Source organism: Strigops habroptila, chromosome 9 (assembly GCF_004027225.2).
Source record: "Strigops habroptila isolate Jane chromosome 9, bStrHab1.2.pri, whole genome shotgun sequence".
Lineage (NCBI taxonomy): Eukaryota > Metazoa > Chordata > Aves > Psittaciformes > Psittacidae > Strigops > Strigops habroptila.
In genome coordinates this window covers 29,619,050-29,631,608 of record NC_044285.2, presented here as the reverse complement: position 1 = coordinate 29,631,608, position 12,559 = coordinate 29,619,050, and the positions used below count along the sequence as shown (strand labels likewise).

General features: G+C 57.6%; 1 protein-coding gene across 2 annotated transcripts; it reads right to left on the bottom strand.

Moving 5' to 3' along the window:
• Positions 1–1,272: 1,272 nt before the first annotated feature.
• PLP1 (proteolipid protein 1) lies at positions 1,273–8,120 on the bottom strand. 2 transcript variants are annotated; one of them, XM_030498132.1, is made up of 7 exons: positions 7,984–8,120; positions 5,652–5,838; positions 4,978–5,239; positions 4,046–4,214; positions 3,795–3,868; positions 3,618–3,683; positions 1,273–3,236 (listed from the first exon to the last, which is right to left on the bottom strand). In XM_030498132.1, exons 1-7 carry the CDS (start codon positions 7,985–7,987, stop codon positions 3,165–3,167), a joined length of 834 nt encoding a protein of 277 aa, XP_030353992.1. In that variant the 5' UTR covers positions 7,988–8,120; the 3' UTR covers positions 1,273–3,164. The 2 variants fall into 2 exon arrangements, with proteins under 2 accessions (XP_030353992.1, XP_030353993.1); XM_030498133.1 differs by having other exon boundaries at positions 5,083–5,239.
• Positions 8,121–12,559: the final 4,439 nt, after the last annotated feature.

Here is a 12,559-nt window from a genome sequence, read left to right as displayed (position 1 = left end):
GTGTCCTGGTGCCTTCACACGCTGCCTCGTGCTGCTGTCCCCAGCCCTCACCCCGGCCGGGGGGCACCAGTCTCTGCCAGGGGAAAGAGATGGTGTTTTGTTCCCTGGCTCGCTCCTGCCCAGTGGCTGATTGTGCACACACAGAGCCCTTTCAGCATGGGGAGAGGAGAGTGATGGCATCTGGGAACACAGGGAATAAAGGGCCTCATTGATGCTGCCTGCAGCCCCACGGGTTTCTGTGAGCAGGGGCAAGGCTGGGGTACAGCCATAGCTGTGCACTGAGCTGGGGCAGCAGCAATGCATGAGCTAAACCTCTCCTGGCCAGGCTGCATGGAGGGACAGAGTGGGATTTGGGCTAGAGTCCTAGTTAGGAAGAGCGCTGAGGGTCCTGGCCATGGGTAGGTAACAGCCTGCTGGTGCTCAGCCTGCCCTGCTGCTCTACAGGCACCTACCCATGCCTGAAATCTGCCTCTTGGGAGCAGTGCCGGGGTTTAAAACATGGGGTTGGGAACATCCCTGCATGGTCTCACTCCCCCGGATGCTCCTTAGTGCTGTTCCTGGGGGGAATTTCCAAGAGAAGCAACATTTGAATCAATAGTTTTTGACCAACTGCTGTGGAAACGTGCATCTAAGCGTAGTGTTCAGTCAGGGCAGAAAGACACCAGGCGATGACCTCCCCATGCACCAGCACTGTGCAAACTGTCAGTGGCCCTGCAGCTAATGGCACGCAACCACCCACAGAGCGCGTGGACAGGACATGTAGGGCCCTGCAATGAAGTCCGCCCTCATGCCTGAACAAGACGGTCCTATTTCACACAGGGCTCTGTGCAAGTGAGAGAATAGCTCATTCTGCATGGCTCTGGAAGCACTTGTACCACGTGTGTTGCCTGATGGGAGCCCGCGAGCTTTGCTCGAGCCGTGCTCATGGGTTTTGCTGTGGTTATGCTGTAGGTGCTACATTAAGAGATGCTGCCACCACGTAGGCTGGGTATCACATCACCAAACACAAGCAAGCGGCTCCTACAAGACTCCAGCTTTCCTCTGGGTGGCTGGAGGACAAATAGAGGTTTTAAGGGCTCTCCAGTTGGGAATGGATTTTAAAGGCAGGGTTATGAACCCGATGTCTGCGATGGGAATGAGGGGTGGGCAGAGTCCTGTGGGCACTGAGTGCTGCTCCTCTGGGAGCTTCTCCTCTGCAGACACCCCTTCTCTCCTTTTTCCTTTGGTGGAGAGTGGGAAAGGCAACACAACAAATGGACAGACAGACATATATCTTGTTCAGAATGATCTTAATTTTAATTTATTTTCTTTAATTTTTATAAAATACACCTTGTAAGATAAGTCTCTAAAAACTTGCTCCTTTTTATTGCTTGTTAACAAGTTGAAACTCTAGATCAGAAATGAAGGAAACACTTTCAGTCGATTAACTCTTTTTGCGTGCGTGTGTGTGTGCACTTGTGTGCATGTGTGTGTGTGTTTGGGGTCTGGAGACAAGGGTGGGAAGGAGGATCTGGTTATTTCTGTTAAATGGATACCAAAAAAACCCCAGCAAACCCCCAAGAGAGACGGCATTGATGTGAATTTCCAGATCTGGGTTTCAACCCACCCTGCCATCCCTCCCGGCATCTCCCCCCTCCCCAGCCCCTGTGCGTTGGTAGCCTGGCCAACCTATTTCAGCATTCCCAGCGGCAAGGATCCTTCAGAATGCTCTGCTCAGCAGGTCTGCTCCTTTATCCTTGCCCCTGCTGAAACCAGCTCTTAACAAAAATATACTATTACTACAGACCAAAATAAAAAACAAATCCATGCGAGATGGAGCTACAGTCTGCCACTGAAAGTAGTTTCTCCAATAAATTAACACAAAGATTAGCGTGAAGGAGAGGTGGGGAAGAGCAAAACAAAATGCCAGTGGGGGGAAGGACTGCAAACAGCGCTTTGGTGGGACTGGCTGGACCCATGCTACCCGCTCAGAGGGCTTTCCTCCAGCTGCCGTGGGGGAGAGGTTGTCTCCACCAAACCCCTCGCCCTGCTGCCCTGCTCCATGGGAAAGCACTGAACTGGCACCAAAGGGATGTAGGTTGCAGAGACGTGTTTCCACCCCATGACCCCCAAACAGCCTCCTTTCCTTCCCTCCTCAACTCCTCCATGGGTTTCAGCGAGATGCTGCCAGTCCCTCCCGCCCTGGCAGACACAAGACAGTCGTCCTGACTTGCAGGAAACACAGGAGAAGAAGGGGACAGAACAAGGGAAAAGTTAGGTTTGACATGGGTGAGGAACAAATCAAGCTCTCCGACGCAGCGGAGGTTAGAAAGCAGACATCACCCCAAAGAGCACCATTGTGAAGGGATGGGAGCGTGTGGCAAGGCGCAGTCCAGAGGGTTCTCCCCTGCCTGCGGAGGGACGGCTCTGGTTTTACGCTCCCAGGGCATGGCACAGAGATGTCCCCTCGGTCAAACCTATCTGCCGCCTCTCCGCTGCCTGGAGGGTAAAGCCAAGAGTCCCCCTTGTCTACAGAGACACCAAACTCCTTTAGGCTTTAATAGGAGCAGCTGGGTTAGGGCTTTATTAGCATTGGGGTCAGCACTCTCTTCTCCGCAGTGGGAAGATCCTTGCCCTGAACTCCCTTTGCCTTGGCTGCAGCAGGTAATTTGGGGTAAGTTCATCTTTCTTTGCTAAGGGAAAAATAAAAATCCTTCTCTTACTCTCCATCCACGGGTGGTGACAGCAGACAGCTCCAGGAGAGTCTCTAGCAATGGTACCAGGACTGGGCCAACTTCCTTTTCTCTCTAGGTAGCCTCTTGCTACTCACGGAGCAACCTACACAGATTTCCTCCTCCCAAGAGCATGAAGGCCTTTGCTCATCCCTAGGCAACATCGGGACACTGGAGTAAGTCCCTCCTCTTCTCTGGCTGGTTTTGATGGGCCCCTAGAGCGAACCGGTTACGGATGAGCAGAGAGAGAAAAGTGCATGAAGAGACGTCCATTGGTGGGAAGCTCTCCTTCCTGGTCACGCTCAGCGGGATGGATGCGAGAGAGGAAGAGGAGGGGAGTCAGCGGCGGAGGCAAAGTTAACGAAGGAGACCTGGTGTCGGGTGGCTGCAGTGTTAAAGCCTCAGGGTTAGAGAAAAGAAGGGCGTTTGTCTGGCTGGGCTCCACCACACGGGCTAGAACTTGGTGCCTCGGCCCATCAGCTTGAGGACGGCGAAGTTGTAGGTGGCGGCAATCATGAAGGTGAGCTGTGGGTGGGAAGAGAGTGAGCGAAGGGGCAGGAGGTGAAGTGAAGTTCCCATGGGCAAGGAGGGCAAGCAGGGTGGGCTGCTCGCTGGGGAACACCCGAGGTGGCATCCCCCAGCCCCGCACCCCAACAGAGCAGTTGTGGAGCCAGGGAAAGGCAGGGGACAGGCATCAGGACCTCTACCTCGTGCTCTCCTAAAGCTTCTCTAGATGCTCTCCACCTCTACCTTCTTATGGCCTGAATTCGCCATCTGCACTTATGTGCCAGAAAATGACACGAGCACAGGCTCTGACACATCCGTGCCCGCCACCTCCGTTGTCCTCTGCCCCCACTTCCTCACCGGGCAGAGGAGAATGGCCGGGCAGGGGGAGCATCGACTCACCAGTGAGACCAGCGTGGCAGCTGCCCCCACAAAGGCTGCGATGAAGAGGTGGAAAGTCATCTGGAACTGCAAGGGAAGAGCGGGGTGAGCTCCTGGGGCAATGCACACTGGGTGGGGAGGCCAGTGCCGAAGCCACCCGGTGAGGGGAGCACACACAGGGTGACAGGAGGTGCTCACCTCGCTGGTCTTGCAGATGGAGAGCAGGTTGGAGCCACACACCTTGCCAGGGAAAGCGTTCCAGGGCAGGACACCTGTGGAGACACAGGGCGCCAGGTGAGCCGGGCACAGCATCCCACAGTCACACACACTGGTGTTTTGGGGCTCTATAGCAGTCACCCCTGCTTTATCCCAGCTTTATCTGCCTGGGCCCTCTCCTCCATTGCTGATCCTCCACTTTGACCCTCCTGGGTGGTGAAGCCAGCACTCACCGTACATCCTGGCATCCGCACACAGGGTGCCAATGCTGGCTGAGGTCTTGCTGGGGTTGGCAATGGACTGGCAGGTAGTCCAAGTGTTAAAGTAGATGTAGACAGGCACCGCGGAGCAGGCGAAGACCAGGAGCCAGATGATGGTCAGGACGTAGGTAATGCCCACAAACTGCAAGGGGCAGCAGAAGCCGGGGCAGAGCCATGGTTACCAAGCGGACAGGGACATGGACAGGGGAGCGCGAGGGTCCCCAGGCAGCACAGAGCGTAGGGCAGGCAGGGGACTGAGATGCTGCCTGCAGCTGGCTCTGCACTGCCACCAAACCCGGCATGTCCCCAAGCAGCCAGCACAGAGCAGCGGCACAGCCGTGCTCCCTGCGGCTCTCAGGGCCAGCCCCAGCCCCAGGTTGGGTACACGTGTGTGGGGTGAGCAGCGGCAGCAGGACGGCTGCCACATCCCATGGAGTGGGGGATAACCATGGCCACGGCCAGGCAGGGTTTGGCCTCTGCGGGAGGGCAGCTGCCAAACCCACTTTGGCGTGTAAATGGGGCTCTCCTGCCCTCCCTCCCTGGTGCCACCCCGACCAGACCCCAGGGGAACCGCAGCCATCCCCCTCTGCTCCCCCAGGCCACGGGCTCCCTTTGTCATGGTCCCCACGCACAGTGAGAGGACAATCCCAGGGGCGCTAGATGCTGGCACTGCGAGGATGCTCATGGCTCTCCCCAGCAATGCTTAAACATGAAGCGGTTAAATGTGGCCATTAGGGCTGGTTTTGGTCCCCGGGAGCCACAGCGAGCCTGGGGGAGGGCGTCCAGGCTGCGCTTCCCTTTGGGATACCCCCAAAAACCGGACGTGTCCTGCCCTTTTTGCCACGCTGAGCGTGGTGAACCCGCTGCGGGCGCGCGAAGGGGTGCCAAACCCCGGTTAAGATCACCTTGTCAGGATGTCCTAGCCACTTTCCCAAACACTGACACACCCGCTGCAACGAGTGAGCTCGCTGGGGGCCTCGCGCTCCCCTCCCTTTCGGGCCCCCAGTTACCGTTGCGCTGAGGCCCTTGCCGCAGATGGTGGTCCTGTAGTCCCCGAGGATTTGCCGGACGGCGCCGGTGGTGTAGAAGCCTTCGGCCAGCAGCAGGGCTCCGTAGAGGAAGAAGAAGGAGGCAGTGCCATAGATGACGTACTGAAAAGCGTGGATGCTGCCAGGGAGAGGAGTGGGCAGCGAGCTCAGCCCTGGATGCAGCATGGCCAACACGACTTACCCTCCCCATGCCAGCCCCGGGTACCAAAATGAAGGGTGAAGCCGCAAGAGTTGGGGCAAAGCTGTGGTGAGCAAGACTGTGGGCCACTGCCAGCTCCCCCATGCCCTCCATACCTACCCGTGCAGGGGTCCAGCTCTAGCCAGGGTCAGATAAAAACAGGCATGAAACAGAAACAAGTCACCTCTAGACTTGTTTCATGCAGCCGCAGGACCGGCGCATGGCAAATGCAACCTGGGGTCTCCATGGGGTGAGAGCATCATCCTGGCCAGACACCTCATCTTGGCACAGAGCAAGACAGAGACACAAGGGGCCCCGGCGTGAGGGCAATGCACCATAGCAGGGTACTTACACTTCAATGAGATACTCGTAGTCCTGGTAGTTTTTGGAGAAGTAGGTCTCGATGAGCTGCTCAGTGCCTGTGAGGGCTTCATGCCCACAGCCACAAAACAGCGCTACCCCGAAGAAGCACAAGCCAGTGGCAACCAGCGAAGCAAAGGGTGCTCCGATGAGACATCTGGCACAGCACTCGAGCAAACCTAGGGGAGAAGAGTGTTGAGGTGGGACGGGACTGCTGGGATGGGGAGTGCTTGGAGCCTGCAGCTCAGGAGCAGGCAAGCATGGCAGAGGGAAGCAGCTGGAAGGAAGACCCAGAGATGGTTGGTTGTGGTGCTGGAGAGCCAAACCAAACAGCTTCACAAAGAGCTCTCCAAGCAGTGGCGCAGGATCACACCTGAGCAGGGGCAGGGGTGCACGGCAGCTCCTGGGTATGAGGTGGAGGGGGAGCCGAGGTGAGCCTGTCCCACCTTGTCAAACGAGGTGGAAATACAAGGTGATGTAGCATGATGCCAGAGGGACCCAGCAAACAAGCTGCTAATGGGCTCCCTGCTGCTGGCACAGCCCGGATGCAGGCAGTGTTGACTCCAGCATTTTGCTTTTGGTGTTGAAGACAGAGGGGAACCCAGCACCTCCACAGAGACAAGCCCAGTGGAGACCCAGCAGTGTGGCCTGGCCTTGGGGCAGGCTGGGAGGAGCTGGTATGCACACCGAGCATCCTGGGCTTCTGGGAGGCATTTGTCCCCTCTCACAGCACCCTGTGGGCAGCTTGGGCTGCAGCAGCCCCATTACACAGGCTGATGTGGTTATGGAGAGGAGCTGTGTTAGTTCTAGCACTTGTGTAATAGATTTAGTCCTCCAGGACAGATACTTGGCAAGAGGGCTCATGTACCAGTGTGTGGGTAGGGAAAGCGAGGGCAGAGGCCAGCATGCTCCTTGGATTGCCTAAATGCTGGAATGTTTTCAGCAGTGGGGCCATGGGCACCTGCTCCTTCCGCATGTCAGGGCTCTAATGTGCAGCATCATTAGCTCAGGGTCCTGATGGGCTGGGTTTGGAGGTGCTCAGCCAGCAGCTCTCCTGTCTGGTTTGGGGATGAGCAACCAGGTGGGTTTGCACCAGCACCTGGCTCTGGAGCATCAGCTTGGCTCCAGCTAAGCTGCGATAAGCTGCTGCCCTGGCTGTGCAACACCTCGGCACAGGGAAGCGGCTCTCCTTCCCCAGGATGCGGGCTCGGGCACTCCACTGTCCTGGGCACAGCGGCTGCCTGGACACATCCCATCTGTACATAGTGTTTCTGCCTTGAATGCCAAAACAGGCACTCATGGGAAGCGTTCCCAAACCCACGCTCCCTCCACGCATCCCACGGTGCTTATCTCCTCCGTCGAAGGACAAGAAGCAAGCCGTGGGGTCCTGGCCAGCAGCGCCCTCCCCTCCCCACTGGGAGCAAGGTCAGTGGTGGCACCGAGGACAAAGGGGGATTGTCCTGGCACTGCCACCCCGGAGAGCAAACAGGGAACAAAGACAGCGCTATGGGGAGCGCTGGAACCCCTCCCACTTGTTTGCCTTGGACGGGGCAGGTCCAGGGGGGTCCCGCTCCTCCCGGCCAGTGCTGCTCCCCGAAACCTCACTGGGACCCATGGGAATGGCCCTGCACACCCAGCGGGGCGCTGAGTCACACATGCCTGCGTTCATGCTGGTTTCTGGCTGCTTGGGAAGTGGCATGGAAGGTGCCCCGGGTCTGGGGCACGGTGAGTGTCTCCATTCCCGGGGGGTTCTGTGCATCCCAGGATGCCACAGCCCCGGCCCCTCCGGCTTTGGGAAGCTGAGCTGGGGAAGCCTGGGGAGGGGAAGGGAGGAGAGAAAGAGCCCTTGTGCTGCACAATCCCGGGCCTTGTACCCAGGCTCAGCTGCTGCCGGGGCCGAACAGTAATACACTGCAGACAGGAGGAGGAGGCAGGGTGCCGGCAGCCCATGGCACCCCTGGGAACAGAGCACCCCGATGCCCTGGGGGGTATGCCGGTCAGTATTAGCTCTGGTGTATCCACAGGGAAGCAGAGGCACGAGGAGTGCCTCATGTCTCATCTCTCCATCCCCTGTGGCAAGGGCTTGGGTGGGAAAGTGTTGGGGATGGCATCTGCCCCCACAGACAGCACATGGGCACACAGCGATGGAAAACCACCTTGGGAAAGCAAGTCCCCACTGTGCAGGGCATCATCCTGCAGGAGCTCCCATGGCCAGCGTGGCCACACCAGGGCCCCCAGGACCTGACTGCTGATAGAGGGAAGTTCCAGGGGTCTCTGCTGTGGGTCCCCAGCACCACCACCAGCCACCCTCACCCCATACTCACCCATGGCGCTGGACTTGGTCAGCTCCCCCGACCGCCTGCTCGGCTGCCTTGGTGCAGTGCCTTGGAGCCCTCCTCCTGCCTGGTGGTCCCTCGCCCTGTATTTCCCCTTCTGGGTGCCTGTCCCGCTCTCCAGCAAAGAAAAGGGCTCTGTGAGTGACAGCCACCCCCCTTAAAGGGACAGGACCCGCCCCTGCCCCGGCCGCCCCGCCACCCCTTGGCTGCCAGTGCCGGGATGCCCCGGCCACAGCCACCCCGCGGCCTGCGCAGGGCTCTGGGGGTGTCCATGGGGTGTCCCCTCATCGGTGGCTATGGGCACCCCCCACCCCGGGCCCTACTGGGATGTGTTTGCCCCTGGGATGCCTGCTCTGGCAGTGTGGGAGCAGTGATGTCCCCTCCCCAGCACCCGCCAGTGGGGAATGAGGACCTGCTCTGAGCATCGGGGACTCCAAACTGGGAGTTTTCCCCCTTTTGATGGGAATCCTGAAGCCACTTTTCCCGGACACTTGGCCCCATGAGGGAACGGCACTTGGGTGGGTACAGCCTTGGGGTCCTCAAGTGATGAGTATGGCTCCAGCATATGGAGAAGCAGATGGAGCCAGGTCCCTTGGGTGCTCCCATGGGTACCCCAGCTCCTTTGGATGCCCCATGGGTGCCACAGCTCCCATGGGCACCCCAGCTCCTTTGGGTGTCCCATGGGTACTGCAGCTCCCCTGGGTGCTGCGGCCAGGGAAGCCTGCAGAGGGCAACCAGCTCCTTCCCAGCAGGCACAGGCTGGACAAAGCCCTGCTGTGTCCCTCAATGCCCCGCTTCGTGCCAGGCAGCGAGGTGGCAGGGCCTGACTGTCCCTGGGGCTGGGGACACTGGTGGGTCCCTGTGGGGCTGTGGCAGGGCAGGAGCAGGGTGGGCCACCTTGTGGGGCCCCCTACCCGTTCCTTGCCCATCCAAACAGCCAGCCCTTGGTTTGCCTGCAGATGAGTTTGGGGGGAAACACCACTTGGGCAGCTGTGCACATGCTGCCGGGGCTTTATGTGGGCCCAACTGCACCGCAGAGAGGTGGGACACAGCTCCTGGTGCCACAGCACCGCTCCCTGCCTTGGTTTCCCATGACAAAGCAGAGCGGCAGAAGGTGTCCCCAACCAGGTATGGGATGGGAAGGGCTGGGGAGGGACAGTGGAACAGGGATACCCTCTGCCACCGCTGCGGGCAGCATCCTTGGGCATGTCCCTTCGCCCTCCAGGTAACACCCAAGTGGCCTGGCAGTGATGTCACCAGCCATGGTCACCTTGTCATGGCCATGGGAGGGTGACAGCCTTAGAACATGCCCTTGGAAATAACCTGTAACCCCTCCGGCCACTGGGAACCAGCAGGGCCCAGCCTGCATCCCTGGCCACCAGGAGGAAAAAATACAACATAAAAACACCAAACCACAGATATAACATATAAAATGTAACATAACATATAAAAAAATGACACCGGGAAAAAAATTTATAACCCCTTTTTCTTTACATAGAAATTCCAGTCTCTGCAATTTCTGATACCCTGGGGGTAAAAGTGGCAGCTTTAGCCCATTGGGGAGAAGGTGGCAACTGAGAGGGACTGTGAGTTCTGCACAAAGTGGCTTAAAATTCCTGGTGATCTGGCACTGTTCGTCAGCATGCGTTTCCCTCCTGGGATGGAAGGAGGATGCCACCAGCATCAGCTGCTGGCAGTAGGGACCAGCCCCACTCCCCAGGGGTACATGTGGCCACAGGGATGCTGAAAAAGCCTCCTTGCATCCCTCTCCCTTTGCAATTCAGTTGGAAAGGCTGTGAGAGCCTCTCCCACAAACCCTCAGTGCGTAACCGCACGCTTCCATATAGTCGGAGCAATCCTGCAGCTCAGCCTGTCCCTGGATGAGGCCCCGAGGGCAGTGTGTGGCTGCAGGGAGCCTGCCAGCCTGTATAAAGGTTTCCTTGTTGGCTTGTCCCTGCCAGAGAAAATGCTGTTTCTCAGGCAGGGAAGGGAGACGCATCCCTGTTTGCCAGCCAGGAGCAGGCCATGCCAGGCTGGTAAAAATAAACATGCTTAGAAATCAATCTGATCACCTTGCCATTTGTTCTGCCCCTTGGGCAGTGGCCAGTTATGTCCAAAACTCACAGGGCAATTAAGGACTTGGCTACCTCTACTCATTAATAGTACCTGTACTCATTAATAGGGGCTGCCATGCTGCCCCTTTCAAGGGCTAGGCATGGAGAAGGCTTTTCTTCCCTAGCCACCTGCAATCAGCACTGAGACACTGGAACGGGCTGCACCAAAATGAAGTATCTGGAGGAAAACACACGTGTAGGTCTCTAAACACACCTCCTGCCTGGTAAGGCCTTTTTGGGATGTTTGTGGGGTTTTCTTTTCCATCCCCTGTGCTTCACAGCTGCGGCTCAGACTCAGGCTTTCCCACAGGGAAGGCAAGTTTGGGGCTGGGGGGACAAGCATGTAACAGCAATGGTAAAGGGAGAGCCACATGTGCACTGCTCCACTGCATTAGGGCAGAGAAGCAAGATGGGAGAGCAAGCAGGAACATATGGGGCAAAGGACCAAAGCATCCTCCCTGTCCACATCCCCATATGCAGCCACCTCATCCGTAATCACCGCAGACAGCCTGTCATACCCGTTCCCATCATGCCGATGGCATGGGACAGCCTCCTGCTTGCCCTGGCCCCCCGGCACGCACTGGGCAGGCGGGCAGCCCTCCCTGCAGCTACGCAGGGGCCAGTCACAGCAGGAAGAAGAGGGAAGAAGAAGGTTTCCTGCTCGCTCCCAGCTGCAGCAGCCCTGCAGGTTCAGGGAGGATTTTCCCCCCCTAATTGACTTCTTTGCTTACATCCCTATGGAGTCATTTTCTCCACTGCCCTGGGCACAGAGCTGGGTTTTCAAAGATACATGGTGGGCAAAATCACATTCAGCAGTGGGTGCTGACCTTGCAAAACACAGAAAACTTCCTCTCCCCGCCCTGCAACCCCAAAATGCAGGCACAGCCCCGGTACACTCAAGAGGAGCCAGTGACGGCACATGCAGCATCCTTATCCATTATAAATCGGGCAGCAGGAGAAATCCCTGTGTATCCTGTCACAGCTGAGAACCTTGCTGCTATTTTTAGGCAGCCACTTCCCTGGCCATGCTGAATTTCTTGTTATCTGCTGCTGATTTTAACTGTCCTTCTCCCCCTGCCTCGCTGCCTCCGCTCACCCATCACAGGGGTAAAAACACCCCAGATGGGGAGCTCGAGATGCGTCCTGCTCCCTGTGCCCAGGGTGAGCCAGGCAGCATCCCAGGGGTGTTCCTGCCATGCAAAATGTCCTGCTTTCCCAGGCAGTCCCATCCAAGTGGAGAGGACATGGTGGCTGTGGAAAGGTCGTAGTGGCCCCGGCAGCATCTGTCCAGCTGCCTCCTCGCAGGGCTGCCAAGGACGGGCACCGCTGCCCAGGCCTGGCTGCACTCACTGTCCTGTTTGTATTCCCGGGTTGCTGCAAGGCTGAGGAATGTGGTAATAAAAATTAAATTAAAACAAAAAGGAAGCTGGCAGAGGCTGACAGAGGACAGGGAAGGCATGAGAAAGGACAGACAGACACACCAGGGTCACAGGATGACAGAGGAAGGGCAGGGGATGTTCATGAGAGTAGCAGGATAAAACCCTCACCAGGCTTAGCTGAGGCCTGGGCAGTGGGTACCAGTCTTGACGGCAAGAGGACCCCACACCCTGAGCCCCAGGGATGCTCCAAGGCTCTCAGGGACCCCCCAGCAAGCAGGGCTGCAGGCAGAGCCCTGCCGGATAACACAGGGCAGAGCCCTCCTGCCTGGCACCAGCATCCAGCTCCTGCCTTCATCTGGGACCACTGCAGCAGCTGAGGTTACACCCGAGCTGAGCTCGCCTCCCCACCTAGTCGCCCTTTAGAGAGGGTGAGCTGAAGCCCGTGCCTCCTTTTGCTGTGTCTGGCTGATGTTTTGCCCGGCAGAAGCCAGGTATGTTTGAAAAGACCACGTTTTACAATTTTGAAGGTTCTCCTCATCCAGCACTGGTGTAGGGAAAGCCATGAGCCTGGAGAGCAGAGCAGGGTGTCTGGCATCCCAGAAGCAATGCATGCAGGAGCCCCACTGCTGCCCCCCCAAACTCTTGCCCAGTGCAGCGAGTCCCCCACATCAATGACAGCTTTGGGGAGATGCTGATTTTCCAGCAGATTTGCCTTTCACGTCCACTGCCTTTCTCCTTGATTTTCTTCCTATAGGAGGGTAAACAGATGCCTCTCGCTGATGTTCTCCAGGCTGTTCATTACTCTCTCGCTCTGCCATTCGTGGGGTCATATTCTTGAACTGTTCTCATTTACCTTTCAGAAAATCCTGGAAGGGAAAACAAATGTTGTTCTGCCTCCTTGGAGCTGGTGGTGTCTGAGAAGAGCAAGTACACCTCAGGATCACTCTGTTTCCATTTGCCCCTGCAAAAGGAGCAGGCTCTAAAAGGCTCTAAAAGGAGGGTGCAGCAGTGCCAGGGCCAGGCTCAGCTCTGGGGCACCCCCAGTTATTTCTTGCAGTATTTCAAAGGGCT

Bases quoted from the DNA above. Each gene is read 5' to 3' on its own strand.
- PLP1 (XM_030498132.1), bottom strand. The intron at 5,240-5,651 runs GTAAGTACCCTG...TCTCCCTGGCAG, and splicing joins TACGAGTATCTCATTGAAGT to CATCCACGCTTTTCAGTACG. The intron at 3,869-4,045 runs GTGAGTGCTGGC...GTGTCTCCACAG, and splicing joins TGCGGATGCCAGGATGTACG to GTGTCCTGCCCTGGAACGCT.